The sequence below is a fragment of the Epinephelus lanceolatus genome, chromosome 11 (assembly GCF_041903045.1).
Source record: "Epinephelus lanceolatus isolate andai-2023 chromosome 11, ASM4190304v1, whole genome shotgun sequence".
NCBI lineage: Eukaryota > Metazoa > Chordata > Actinopteri > Perciformes > Serranidae > Epinephelus > Epinephelus lanceolatus.
The window spans coordinates 19,701,450-19,716,375 of NC_135744.1; the positions used below are offsets into that span (position 1 = coordinate 19,701,450).

A 14,926-nucleotide genomic window follows, 5' to 3' on the forward strand; every position below is an offset into this window, starting at 1 on the left:
CAGCCCGCCATGATATCAGCACTGGCTGCCACATATTGATTAGGGGTGGGAATCACAAGAGGATCCATAATACGATATTATCATGATACCCAAGCCACGTTACAATATTATTTCGACCTATTGACTGAAGTATGTCTGACTTTGCTAGGACAGATTTCGATATGCCCCCTTTCAGCTTGATAGTGTTGGACCTTTTACTGGTTGACCTATTACGTGACAGACCAAACAATCAACAAACACGTTAACTGCGTAAATAGCTAGTGGTAAACTGGTACCATGGTTGACAATTTTACAGCTCTGTGCATCTCGTCCGTCCAAAAATGCGCAGCTCTGGATGTAGATTTTGCCATTTTGCTACTGGCTTCCTCTTCTGTTACATATTTAATGCTTTTGACTTCCAGGTTAAAGCCCGGGGCGGACACTGTGGGGCACGCACAGAGCACCTCGGCCATTTTGGGTCCGATTAACTGTATACACGCAGGAGTAATTCAACTCCCAGTCAAATTTTTTGGGGGTGTTAGTCCCATTTAGTACGATTTCAGTCGGACTAACATGTTTACATGTATTTTAAAACTTTAAACATTTAGTCAAACTAACACAATAAATTGATTTTCTCTGATGTCATGTAAACGTACTGATGGACTAATCAATCCCACATCTAAGGGTGCATTCACACCAGGATAGTCCAGGGGACTCGGTTCAATTGGCCAGGGAATTTCACACCTTCATTTGGATCGGTTCACTTTCACACTGCACTTTTTTAAGCAGACAAAACTGCCTGGACAACATCACGCAGTTACAACAGCTGGTCATTTGGGGGCGGTATTGTGCGAAACAACCACCGACCAGGAAGAAAAAAAAAGCATGAGGAAGAAGGAAACCCAGCTCTTCAATTGGCCAGGACCAAAACCGGAAATGATGCATTCACAGACCCACAAAAACCTCTGAATTCAGAGAGGGGACGCAGAATGACCACAAAGGGACACACAAAAACGAAAAAATACAGTAAACAGTTTGCTGATCCAGTTACCTCAACACATCAATTCCAATTCTGTGGAAAACACTCACATCTGACTTACATGTTTACAAAAAAACATAAACGTCCTTCTAAAAAGACAAATAAAACAAAGGCCTTGAAATGACAGTTGTTGCCTTGCTCACTGAACCAACCAAAATATATGGAAGACAGAAAGCGCCCTCTCTTTTATCTCTGCAATGCCCTTCAGCCTGGCAGCCTGTGCTGCTCTGCTCTTTCTGTGCTTAACAAGAATGAAGGTGGAACAAACAAAGCTACCACTGTGGAGCCAAATCAACACCTGCTGTGTCAACAAAGAGCAGCAGCCCCCAATTCTGTCTGACCCCCCTTCACACACACACACACACACACACACACACACACAGTCTGGGTTGAAAGCAGCGAGGAAATGCCTCAAAATAAAGGCCAGGTGGAGCCAACAAGAAGCCTCTTAGCTAGTAGCTGCGCTGATGGAGGAGGGTGAAAACAAAAACACAAGGAAAAGAACAAGGAGGCTACGAGAAAGGCAAACAACAATGAAAAGAGTTCTCATTCTCTTTCACACACACTGGCATATTCTTCTACATTTCCATGGAGACAGTCATCAACAGGCTTTTCTGTGCCATGATCAACGCAAGGCGTACGCACAGCAATACCCCTGGGTAGAGAGGAGGAGAGGGGAAAAACTAAGCATGGGAGGAGGAGAGGAAGAATAATGAACCCATCAGAGGAGACAGAGCACTTAAAGGAAGCACGAGAGGAGCAAAACAAAGAGAGTCAGGGATGTTGTGGTGTGTCTGCAGCAAGTTGCCTCTCTGCTACGACTGCAAGCGAGTTCCTGGAGCCGCACTGCAGGCGTGCTCAACAACGGTCGCCATGTTCATCTTGTACATATTAGCCATGTAAACAGATAATGTGGTTAGAATTCCACCTGGCACTCACGGGAGGGAAACATATCCTTCTAACTTCACCGGGGATCAGAACATCAGCAGTAATAACAGCAATATGCGAGATGAGACCACGGAGGAGAGGAAATTAAATTGCCCCGAGCTCAGCCAGACAAGAACTCTCACTTGAGCCACTTCACAGGCACACAGATGGGAATGCTTACACACATGCACACCACTAGCGAAAACATCTGAACTGCACAATAACCTTGAGAATCATGATCCAATGAAAAAAAAAAAAATCCCATAAAGAGCCCGGGGAATGAAAATGAAAAGGGCAAATGATTAGACAAGCTGGCGGGGGCTGGAAAGGACAGCAGAGCACCACTGTCTGTGTGCTGCGTTTCGTAACAGGTAGGACATTCAATGATACAACTGCCACCTGGCCTGGCCGCTCTCAGTGGACGGATCATGCTGCAGAGGTAACAGACCTCTATTGGCCAGGCTTCATCAGACACATGTAAAGATGAGGTCATCGTCATGTGATGCTGGAAGAGGTGCGGATCATTTGAGAGGCAAAGCATGGGGCTGCGATACCTGTGTACTCTAAACAACCTGCAGAGCTCGGGGAGCACGGCATCGTGTCTTTGCGCTCCCACAGAGGCTTTTAACTTCAATGACTCCAAGTGCTGCTGCTGCATGCTTTCACAGGAACAGCTCACAACTGCCTCACAAGGTTAAAGCTGAATCACTACCTGAAAATGGACCAGGTGTCCTTTAATATCGAGGCTATTGTTGGGAATAGAATGATGTTATGTGTTTTACTATAAGTTGTGTTTCACTATATAAGTTTTAGATGTGTGAACAATGAGAATACTGAGATGATTTCAGCTGATCTGAATGTGTTTGCTTTGCAGAAGTGGAGAAGTACAGGAGAGGAAGAGACATGAAGTCTGAGGAGCACATACCGCAATGCTTAGATAATTAGTCTCATATATGGTAAAAAGAATAGAAAGTGATATACAGATAGTAAGGTACAGCACGTGTAGGGAGTTGTGTTGTTCTCGTCTTTCAAAACAGGAACCACGCCCCTACCGCCAGCGGGAAGGAGTCAGATTAACACGAGGCAGGGGTGTGGTGTGGTGAAGGAGGAAGTGGAACTGCCAATGAGAAGAGGACAACGCCTTGCGTGCACAATGACACTCTGTTACGCTCAAATATACTGGGTCAGGGAAAGGACAGGAGGTCAGACTTCGTGAACTGACACACCTTTGTTGTTCGTCAGGGACGTGAAGTTGAGACCCAGAGCTCTGTAATTTTATTCCTTTACTCCTCAATAAACTACATTAACTGAGACCGAATATCTTCTCCTATTGCTTCATTAAAGAACACGCAGGACTGAGCTCACACATAGCACATTAGAGAGTAGGATGAGACTCTTAGTCCATCACTATAGAGGATGTGACAAAACGTAGGCATTAGCATTCACGATCATCACTGATACGCAAACAAACAATGCAATTTTCACCAGAGAGTCACAGCTTTACGTCCAAATCCTCCGGTACTTTGTCAACATGTACAAATTCCTGTCACAATAAATTCAGTAAACAAAAGGCTCTGCTCCTGCGCTCAAGGACCAAAGAGACAGTTTGTGTGATATGGGATAAAGCTATGTATTTTGAATTTGCCGAGCAAATTCCTCCCCTATTCACGCCATTCATAACCAGTTTTCATAATTGTTTTCCTCATTGTTCTCACAGTGGTGGCAAACGCTCAGGGCGTACCCTCCTTTCAGCTAATCTGTAGCCAGGCAATGAGAGCCAAATGCTAATGACTGTTACTGTAGGCATGCCTGGCATCTCTCATTCAAGCCCAACAAAGCAACATGCATTAGCTATGCTTCACCACCCTCAAAAAGACCCTGATGATATGTGGGATATGTCAAATGAAGGAGGCCATCATTATCCACCACACATGGGATTGAATAGATAACGCTGTGGCGTTACCTCTGATTGCAAAGAAACTGGAATATATGGTTCATAAATATATGAACAAAGCTCTTAAAGTGAAGGGTTATTTCCACACAACCCATCTCCGCGCTTGCAAAACTAGGGCTTCAAGCGTCCAGTTATATGATCCTGTGGACTGATCCTGCACTTAAAAGTTTTATCTGATAATGGCTGTTCCTTTAAGAGCGGCCTGGATTCATTGGCTCTAGCCACATGAGCAAAGGTTCACCATGGTTTCTGAGCATCTGGGAGCCTCTGGCTATAAAGTTTAGTCCTCATTCTTGTCTCCTTGCCTGACCTAGTAGCTTTGGTCCTTGCAGATCGGCCTAATCCCATTTAACACTGTCACATATATTAAAGCAGCCCCGTGGAGCTAATATGCCGCTAATTACAAAGAATTTACTCAGAGCATGACTTCATATTGGTTAAAGGCTATATGAATGTGAGCGTGCGTGTGTGTGTGTGTGTATAGCGAGCGAGATCTGATAGGTCAAGGAGAACAAATACGTTAAGAGAGAGATGTCTGCACGGTTTAAATTCCTGCAAAGGTTTGGCAGCATTAATGGGTGTGCAGATAGACCTCAGCAAAAACGGCATGTAATAAAGAAAATAAACAGTGGAACCTGATGCAATATGGGAACATTTGATATATTTCTACAGCTGCATTCAGACATGGAGAAGAAGAGGCCCGACTGGGGAACCACCCACACTAAATTCTGTGCTCCCTTTTAGCTTTACTGAGAAACAGTAAAAAATAAGGACATTTAAAAAGCAGTGAAATTAACAGTCCAGTGGAGGATTTAGGGGGATATATTGGCAGAAATGGAATATGATGTAATAAGAATGTTTTTTTGGTTTATAATCACCGGAAAATAAAATTCTTTGTGTTTTCCATGCCTTAGAATGAGCTGTTTCTATCTACATAGGAGCGGGTCCTCGTCCGAGAATGGACCAACCAAACACCTAGTGTCAGAGAAACACCAACTTATAACATGAAACTGCTTTATTCAGTGTTTAAACCAGTTTAAATACACCAGATCTTTTAGTTTCGGAGAGGAAGAGATCTTTGTAGATAATTCAGCTCCTGGTAAAACCTTCTGAACGTCTAGCAGTTAGAGCTTAGATCGGGCCCAAAAAATCCAGCCCAAGCCCAACCCGAGCCTGTGCATGTTCTGTCCGAGCCCAGCCTGTCCCTTTAACTGTAATTATGAGCCCGAGCCCGGTTTAAACCTGTCATTCTTTTTAAGGATACGACATGGACATTGAAGACTGACTCTCATCTTTCTTTCCATGGCAAGCCTTCTTCATGTCCTCGTCTTTTTGCTGTCATATACCAGCATTGTGCTGCACTTGGTACACTCGACGAAGCCGACCCACATGTTGTCACCGTCAACAACTCACATGTGCGCGACCAGTGGCGCCGTCACCTAGGTCCTAGCCGTCCAAGCCCGAGGATAGAGGCGGGGAATTACGGCCTGACCCTTTCGGGCTCGGGCAGAGAATCTAAGCTCTACTAGGAGTTCACGCTTGGCATGTGGAAGAAGTTTCAGCTGTAATCTGCAATAATCCATTGATCTGGACTGATAAATCGATTCAATGATCGACGATCAAAGTGAAACATCGATTAATATCTTCAGCTTCAGGATATGCTTTTATTTTGAAAGTCTGTGTCACTGTCAAACAGCGGCAGGCAGTTGGCAAGCAGCAAAGAGAAAGACGATGAGGATAACATTATGTAGTTGCGAATAAATATTTTCGATTTTTGAGAATAAAGGGATCAACAGACAAAACATATGGTGTATGTAAACAATGACGAGATAAAACATGACGTAACGTTACTTGCCTAAAGGGGTATCTCACTCCTCTAACTTCTGATATTCTGATATTCAACCAAAATGTTATATCGGGAGATTCAGTGTCTTAAACCAACGGTGAGTAGGAAAAATAATAATGTTGCATGTAATTTGTTAAGCTATAAGTAGAGGAAAATGTCCGGCACAATCCTGCAAACTGCTCCTTTAATATTTCATCATATGAACCATTGATATATTGAGAATAACAATAAAGATAGACCATTTAACTCCACCTCCTTTTCCTTCTCTACTCCAGCTAATGGCTCAGAGTGAAAACAAAGTAGGTCAAAAACAAATAGATGGGGATAATTAGTGTCTCCATAATGGCACAAGTCCAGACACTGAAAAAGCAGCGACCAGAAGCAGGAGTACAGAGTGAGAGGAGGACTGGTTGGGTCAGTGGACAGAGAGGGACAGTGAGTGGACGACGACAGAGAAGCAAAATGATGAGCCTGTGACCTATTTCTAACATTCAGGCCAAAAAAAACCCCACTAAAGCCACAGGATACAGAGGAAAACAGAGAGTGGAGGAGAAGGATGAGAAGGCTTTGTGACAGATGGGAGGTGGGAGAGGAGAGAGCCACAGGAGAGGATACCACCTCTGTAGCCTCGATCTGTAACAAGAATCTGTCTCTGTGGCTGTGAAAGTCCCAAGGGCATGTGGAGATCCTGTAGAGTTGTGTAGCGCTCTCTCTCCATGGCTGAGGGCCATGCTGGAAAGGAAAGACACTGCCTGGGATAAAGAGAGCTCCCACCATGTGTCTGTGAGAACACTGCAGACAACTCATGCTCAGTAGAACTGCACGTGGCTCAAATTACATGTCTTGTGTACTGTATACTTCCTAGGAAATACACACCTATAATAGAGCCTGTATGTATTTCACCTCTTGTACATCGTACCAATGCAAACTGCAAAACTACACACACTACTGACGAATGAGGGACTTTTAAAGGCTTTACACAAATGAAATAAGTTAAACATTCATTTCTGTTTTTGAGGTATTATTGAGGAAGCGATGTACGGAAGACCAGCTTGGAAAAGATCCAATCAACTACCTAGGAAAAAAGCGAGAACAAAGCTGAACTTCTCTGAACATAGATAAGACAACCGCGCTATGTAAGAGCCGATCAGAGAACACATAACTGCCGACGTTACTTTCATGTGCCATCTTTGAAATCAAACTGTATTTTGAATGTTTGTGGGGAACGTCGACACGTACCACTTTGTCTTCATTCTGGTTGTCGGAGGCCAGCAAGCTCCATTCGATATCAAGCGGTCCAGAATCTTCAGGGGCCAGAGTGAACTGGCAGTCCAGCTTTACACTCTGACCGCTGGCCTTCTCTATGGAGGTCGGCCCGGTGGTTGTGATCTCGAGACCAGAGGCCAAACCTGGACGGAGACACACAAAGGGAGGAAATTAATGCACCGCAACATACACAAAAAGAACTAGACTAGTTTACATTTACATCAGGGTTTCTGCAGTGTTTTAATGTCACATTTGATGCAATTCCACACCTGTTTTTGCTAATGAGATGCATATGAGATGATGAGCATCCTAGCTAATGTATGGCAGCAGTGACAGTGCGTGTTTGCTGCAGGCCTGATGGTGCAGACTACAACTCTATAAAAAAGGACAACCTGCTGTCGCAACAATCCCACTTTTAGTTTATAAGTAACTTCTCCCAACAGCCTGCAATCAGCTATAAAAATATTTTATAACTCACGTAAGTACCTACTTCAGGCAAGAGCACATATTCAAGACTTTTGCAAAGTTAAGTGACAAGTTTTTAACACCTTTAAACCTCAGGCCTTTTTTGAGGAACCTGACTTCAACACTTTTTTATCACTTTCCAAGAACTGCACACACCCTGAGTTCAGACCTAGTGGCTCATCCACCCAAGGCAACTGGGGAGCTGAGAGCATCGCTGAATGAGGCTTTGATAGGTGGTGCATGCTTGGTTAAGCTCAAAACCTCCAACAGTGCACACTCCCTGAATCTGTACCAGCCTTGGACCACGAGGATCATTGAGTCTGCATGCGCTAAAACGTTTCTTAATAAATCATTTTTCATCTCATTTGGGAGTGATGGAGTGTTACAGATTGCTCAAGGGTAGATAACTTTTCCTCTCTAATTTACCGCCGCAGCTCAGGACAATATGAGGTGACATTTTGAATATGAATATTAAAACCACTCAGTGACATAATGATGCACGCTATAACTTCTGTTAATTAGCCCGTTGTGATTTTTTACACGCAACATTTCCAGAAAGATCTCATCAGGCATCAATTTTTCATCTACATCTCAAGTTCTTTTCATGCAATTTGATCTCATTTTCCTCTCTAGCTTTGGTGGCAAAAATGGCCTTCACTTTACGTTTTTGAAGCATATTCCTTATTCATTAAAATGTGTTCATCCTGAGACCAAATGAGTGAAAGCTCTGAGAGACCGACACACCACCAGCACACACAGCCACAGCCGGGCTCAGGTTTTCACTTCTTTTTTGGTGATGTTTATTTTTAACAGTGTGAAAAATAACTACAGATTTTAAATTCACATTTTTTCTTTCCGCTGGAGGAAAATTCTGTTGCTTGCATCTTATAGAACTGAGCTGATGAAACTGTTTGCTTTACGGAAACATTTTCAACCGCCAGTCAAATGTTTTTATTCAGGGAACGTGTCACTCATGAAATAAATATGGCTACATCTCATCTGAGAAGTAACTCTTAAAATATGCATATTGCAAATCACACAGTGGAGAAAAAAAAGACACTAATAGAGCAGAACACAGCTTAGCTGAAGGAATGGTGATAATAATAAAAAAAAGGAACTGCAGCCCATCACCAAACTGGAGCAGACTCCTAAGCATTTATTCTTAGAACGAATAAACATAATTTCCTGGTGACATCAACTGGGTTAAGATTCTCCATTCAATAAGAGATTTAAGCCGCGGCAAGAACACAGTCCATAGAGAATGGAGTTGTCACATGCTGCCTCGACACATTAAAATCCTCCTGACAGCCTGCCACCTTCCAGTTAGCAAGCAGGGGGGAGAACAGCTTAAAAAAAAAAATCACCACAATATGTTGCTGTTAAAAAGCGCTGCAAATGTGTAACAGTGTGACAAATACTTATCACGTCCTGCAAATGACACCAAACATGTGTAACTGAAATTTTCTGCTGATAATAAGGAGAGAACGTTCACTCCCATCTCAGAACACAAGAACCGTAGCATTTTTCTTTGCTACATCTGCATCTCATTTCACTGCTTTTACACTCGCTGGCAGATGGAGACGACTTGCAGATAATTGGTGAAACAGGAGCCAAACCTGCCGACTGTTAACACTCTGTTAACCTCTCTTCTCTTCCTGGAAAGGTTTCTATTTTGATTACAAGGTTCCCATAAAAGACAAACAAACAAGAGTACACGCATCTGCACGACCACAAAGGATCTAAAGGTGCATTATGCATGTTGTATTGTTTGCAGATAACTGTACTGAGGCTATAATCACCCTCTGACTACATACCGTTTTCTACCCAGCCTGACAGGTCTCAATCAAATCTACAAACAGGATGAGCAAGTTGAAGGTGAAAGTATATTCATGAAAGCAAGACAGTTTCAGTTAATTTTTGGTTTTGAAAGCACAACACCCTTAAACCATTAGCTAACTGGTTAATTTAAAAAAAAAAAAAAAAAAAAAAACGACTAGTGCTTTATTGACTCAGTGAGCTTTAATGCTTCTTTTCGAAGTGCTATCCATTAAGAGGTGGTGACATTTTAATATTTTGTGATGTAAATGTCTCGATTTTTTATTTTGTTTGTTTGTCTGTTAGCTTTCCTGACAGCCGGCGAGCCACATTAAAGGGAAATTTTGGTTTATTTCAACCCGTCTCCTATCGTCCTAAATTTGTTTCAAGTCACTAGTGACATAGAAATAATAGTTAGCATGTTAGCCGTTAGCCTAGATACAGCCGTAACGTCAGACCTGTTAAAACTTAATTGAACGGGCATCCTTTCAAGTGCAAAGTTAGACCACTAAACAAGCCTTTTCTCCACAAAGACCGACTCATATCGTTAGGATAAATGTCAGAGAACATATAGAAAATGACATGTAAACGTGTTGTCTTACCTTCCCGGTGTGGTGCCATGTTTGTTGTTTACCATTTAGCTAAGGCTGCAACCGGTCCCATTCCTTGCAACAGAGGTATTCCTCTTCTGTGGGCACTGGGGTACAGCATTCACAGGTAATGTTACACCACCGAGCTCCAGAGCTGTCGTCCTCTACCTGTTGTGCCTCTCTCTCTCTCTCTCTCCTCCTCCGTTCTTCAATTTCACGAAGCTCTTTGTCAGTGTATTCTGGCTCAAATAAATAAGGGCGGCCATCGTCTCTCGATGTGGAAAGCCTATATACTAACATTCCACATTTAGGTGGTCTTCAGAGTTGTTGTCTTACCTTACCGTGTGTTTACTGTTTACCTCTGCTTCCCAAAGTGTGGCCGAAATATCGCGAGAACAAGCAGCGATCTCATACCGTGCCTGAAATCTCGCGAGAACATGCAGCAGCAGCTGCAAGGCAGAACCGGACAGTAGCCTGAAAAGTTCATTCATTTATTTTATGAAAGATTTATAGAGTAATGGCTGACTTTTTGCCAGACTTCGACTTTGTGGAGGAGGAATTTGATTTTGCAGAGTTTGATGGCCGCCCTTATTTATTTGAGCCAGAATACACTGACGAAGAGCTTCGTGAAATTGAAGAACGGAGGAGGAGAGAGAGAGAGGCGCAACAGGTAGAGGACGACAGAGGAGGAATGGCTGCTGGAAGGCTTTAGCTCTGGAGATCGGTGGTGTAACGTTACCTGTGAATGCTGTACCCCAGTGCCCACAGAAGAGGAATACCTCTGTTGCAAGGAATGGGACCGGTTGCAGCCTTAGCTAAATGGTAAACAACAAACATGGCACCACACCGGGAAGGTAAGACAACACGTTTACATGTCGTTTTCTATATGTTCTCTGACATTTATCCTAACGATATGAGGCGGTCTTTGTGGAGAAAAAGCTTGTTTAGTGGACTAACTTTGCACTTGAAAGGATGCCCGTTCAATTAAGTTTTAACAGGTCTGACGCTACGGCTGTATCTAGGCTAACGGCTAACATGCTAACTATTATTTCTATGTCACTAGTGACTTGAAACTAATTGAGGACGATAGGAGACGGGTTGAAATAAACCGAAATTTCCCTTTAACATGCAGAAGCATCGTGCCCACTACCCACCCTCCGGTTTCGACTGGTTTGCTTTACTTAGCTGTTCTGCACTGTGCACCACCCAGGTCAATAGATGCCGGATCCTAAGATGGCGCCTTTTCAGTCCTATGGAATTGCTCGCCTGGCACATACGCCAAAAAAAGTTTCGCACTTCTGGGTTTACTTCCACGTTATGCAGCCTACTGAATATGTGCAGTGGTGCTTCTCCCGCTGGCTCTGCCTTCAAGTTCCCACTCGGCTCATAGATTTTACATTGTGATGATGTCATGGATTATGGACTACAAAAAACTGCAAACAAGGCTGAGCTGCTTTCCTAGAGGCCCGTCTGGGTCGCGTGGAAGCTAGCTTGCAGCACCACTCATTCCATGAATACTGTTAGTAACATCATCCCAACTCTTGGTGGTGCGATGGCGCTGCTGCAGAAACATGGTGGCCACCTTCCAGTCTCCATCAGGTAGCCCCAGTGAGCAAGCAGCTTCATTTTGTGCTGCAAAACCCCTTTAGCATTGTTAATTAACATGAATAGGCACCACCAGCCAAGCTGACGCTGCTAACGGTGCTAACAGAGATAACAGTGATAACATAGTTAGCAGTGCTAAAGGGGTTTTGCAAAATTAAGCCACGTGACTCAGACCTGGGAGGAGACCGGAGGGTGGGCACAGTGTTTCCGCAGAAAAGCCTTCCTGCCACCATAACTCCGGGCAAAGTGCAGAGTGGCCAAGGCTAGCTAATCAGTGTAGCATTAAGCTTTGTTCTTAATGGGGTACAGCACAGTGCAAGTACCACTACTTAACTCAAGAGAAGCAATAAAAATGTCCTTGTTGGTTAACCAATAAATGGTTAACCGTTGACACCCCTAATATCAAGTTGTAGTGACTGTGATATGAGACAAAGAGGATGTTAGAAGCTGTTTGTGTGAGGGAACTTTCTACATCCTGGCCCTCAGGGTAGGGAGGGTGTGACCTACAGGTTGAGGTTCCTGCCGCATCTCATGTCCATCAGTTCTGTGTCAGCCTCAGAACTCACTTCCCTCTGGGCTACGGCAGACAACTGAATGAAAATACACCGCAGAGGCTCACACACATATAGAGAGTGACATTCTCAGTCACACCCACTATTGTTGAAGCCCACAGCCTGTAAGCACTTGATACGGTTGCAAAGCACAAGCATAGTTTTATTCCCTATCCGTCGGTGCTGCAGCTGGTCGTTTCAGCCCACAGATTTTGACAGACGCCCTTGATGGGAGTGATCCATCGCCTTCAGCAGAAGCAAGAGAAACAGGGAGCAATATAGAGAGAACTGAGATACGTGTCTGTCACTGTCAGAACGGATACAAAGCTTGGCATCTGCATGACGGAAAGCTGTGTCAATTCATCAAGCACTTAAAGGATCCGGGGCATTTTTCAAAGTTGCTTAGAAAGGGCAGAAAATTGCATTCTGTGAGGAAAAAGAAAGTATTCAGCTGGAACAGTTTATCAGAGACGGGCAATAAGGGACACTGTCTGATGGACCTGTTAAATCGATGACAGACCTCCGAGGCCTTCAGCAGCATTTGTTTAAATTACAGTTCAGCCAGAGGCCTTTTCAATTCAGCACTGCACAAACGGGAAAAAGTGCCAATTCAGGATATCATCCCTTCCACTGGCAAACAGATTTGTTTGCTTATAAACCTGCTTGTGTGGAGGCTCAGGTGACAGCAGTGTCGTGGCAGAGAAACATACACGCCATGAGTGTAATCTAAGGTTAATTCCACATTCAGTCAGCAGACAGGAACCAATAAACCTGTTTAATCCATCTACTGCACGTAAAACGCTGTGCAGAGGAACTGGGGTACATGCAAATGAGATAATTAGGATAGTTTATTTAAAATGACAGTAAATACACAATTATAGCAAAGCAGGTGGATGTTCAATGCCAAGAAAATCCTGGTCTTACATAAGCACACATTTTCTGCTTAAGTTTGATCCGTTTTGGTTATCGAACTTCTAAAGAGAGATTTTTATATTTATGCTTTTGAACTTTTCATAATGATTTCTCACTCACTGTATTCTTATATTTCCAGTTCTTTAGAGTGTGAAATGTTTCTTAAATAAAAACTATGTATGTTATTTTAGTGAACGTGTTGCTTATATAGTCATGAATATTCAATGTTAGAAACAATAAGTAAGATTTGTCACAAGTTAGTAACAAAACCATCTAGCAACATCAATAAATACATATCCCAGCCCTTACATTATATATAATAAACATCCTTAGCAATAAAGGCATTTGTGAGAAAATTAAAGGTGCCACGTTTTTACACTTCACATGAAAGCACCCAGATGGCATCTGTTCCATGAAATATAAATCACAGTAATGGGCAAACAAGCTCAGTAAAAAACAATAATCTTAATAAAAAGACAATAAAACAGGGCAGGAAGAAGGGAAATTAGATAAGATTACATGAACAGGTAAGCCCCGTCAAATCAGTGGCTGCCATCTGAACAACACATCAGGAATAAACACCAAACAAATAACAAAGACTTGAAAGTGTAAACTTGTATGAGCTGATCCACACAAATTCCTCCAGCAATTTTAATTGAAAGCCTCTTGAAAACTAGGTTTCAATCTTCAGTATTTCTCTACAGCATTGAATATTTATTACTTTGTGTGCCACCATCAAAGTTAAAGTTTTCAGGACACCCTTAGGTATTAATTATTACAACATTGAAACCTAGCTCATCTGCATGATGAGGACTGTGTGGGTGTTGTTAATCAGATTTGATTGATTTAACTTTCAGACTAGGAGGAGGAACACACAATGCAACCAGCTGAAACGTCTTCTGGTAAGAATTCCTTTAGTGATCATTGTTAAGGAGGTTTTTACCAGGTGCCGAATTATCCGTAGAGGTCTCTTCCCTTCCAAAACAAACTGACAGGGGTCTCATACGCACAAAACGAGGCCTGAAAGAGACGTACGCCAAGTTGTGATGTATAAAACCAGACTTGATGGGAGAAACTTTGACCCATGCTTACGAATATTTTGGAAAGGGTACATTGGTGACGCAGATGGTGAGGTGGAACCCTGACTGTAGAAACTGTTGAATATTTTTTGGCGCACACCATTTTTGGCTTTCGTTCATACGAACATTTGTAGTTTGGATACTATGCATTGTTTCATAAATGAGACCCCAAGTGATTAAAACCAGTATACGCACTAAATAAAGCAGTTTACAAATCAGTGTTTCTCCCACGCTGTTTGGCATGTTGGAGACCGGCCCTTAGCCCAGCACCTGCTAACGTGTGCTCACTTCTTTTCTCTGGTAACTTAAGATCCAGACGTGTAAGAGGTTTTTATTGGGTCTCTTCCTCTCCTACACAAACAGACCCAGTCATTTAACCCCATGAAAACACTAAAAAAAAAGCAGTTTCACATTATAAATCATTGTTTTTCTGGCCAACTTGAAAACACGAATGGCCCTATCTGAAGCCACTGTTTGGTTTGTCTATTCTGGGATACTGTAGAAACATGGAGGTGCAACATGGTGATTTCCATAAATGAGAACCTGCTCCCTATGTAGATATAAACAGCTCAACACAACACAACAATTTTCAGGTGAATATAAACTAAAGAAAAGAAACTTATTATATTCCATTTCTACCAGTATATATCGCCCTTAATGATACATGCTGAACCTTTAATTGTCAGGGAAATTATTCATCACGAACATCCCTAGTAAAAAGATGGCTGAGAAACTGATAGTCAGGTCAAGATTGCATATTATGATGACTAATTAAAAAATAATAGTCCTCATGACAGTAAACTGAATATAGCAATTTAGATGATTGATTGAGGGGGATTTCAAAATCTCTGGCTGGAAATATCATCCCCTACCACCAGCTTCTCACAGTGGAATAACA

The 14,926-nt window shown here is 42.7% G+C and overlaps 1 protein-coding gene across 1 annotated transcript in view; it reads right to left on the minus strand.

The window, feature by feature from the left end:
• The window catches only part of cxadr (CXADR Ig-like cell adhesion molecule), a 56,234-nt gene that overhangs the window by 15,331 nt on the left and 25,977 nt on the right, over positions 1-14,926 (minus strand). Inside the window, exon 2 of the mRNA XM_033647782.2 lies at positions 6,985-7,154. Within this exon, the coding sequence (XP_033503673.1) occupies positions 6,985-7,154 (170 nt within the window). The remainder of the gene's footprint in view (positions 1-6,984; positions 7,155-14,926) is intronic.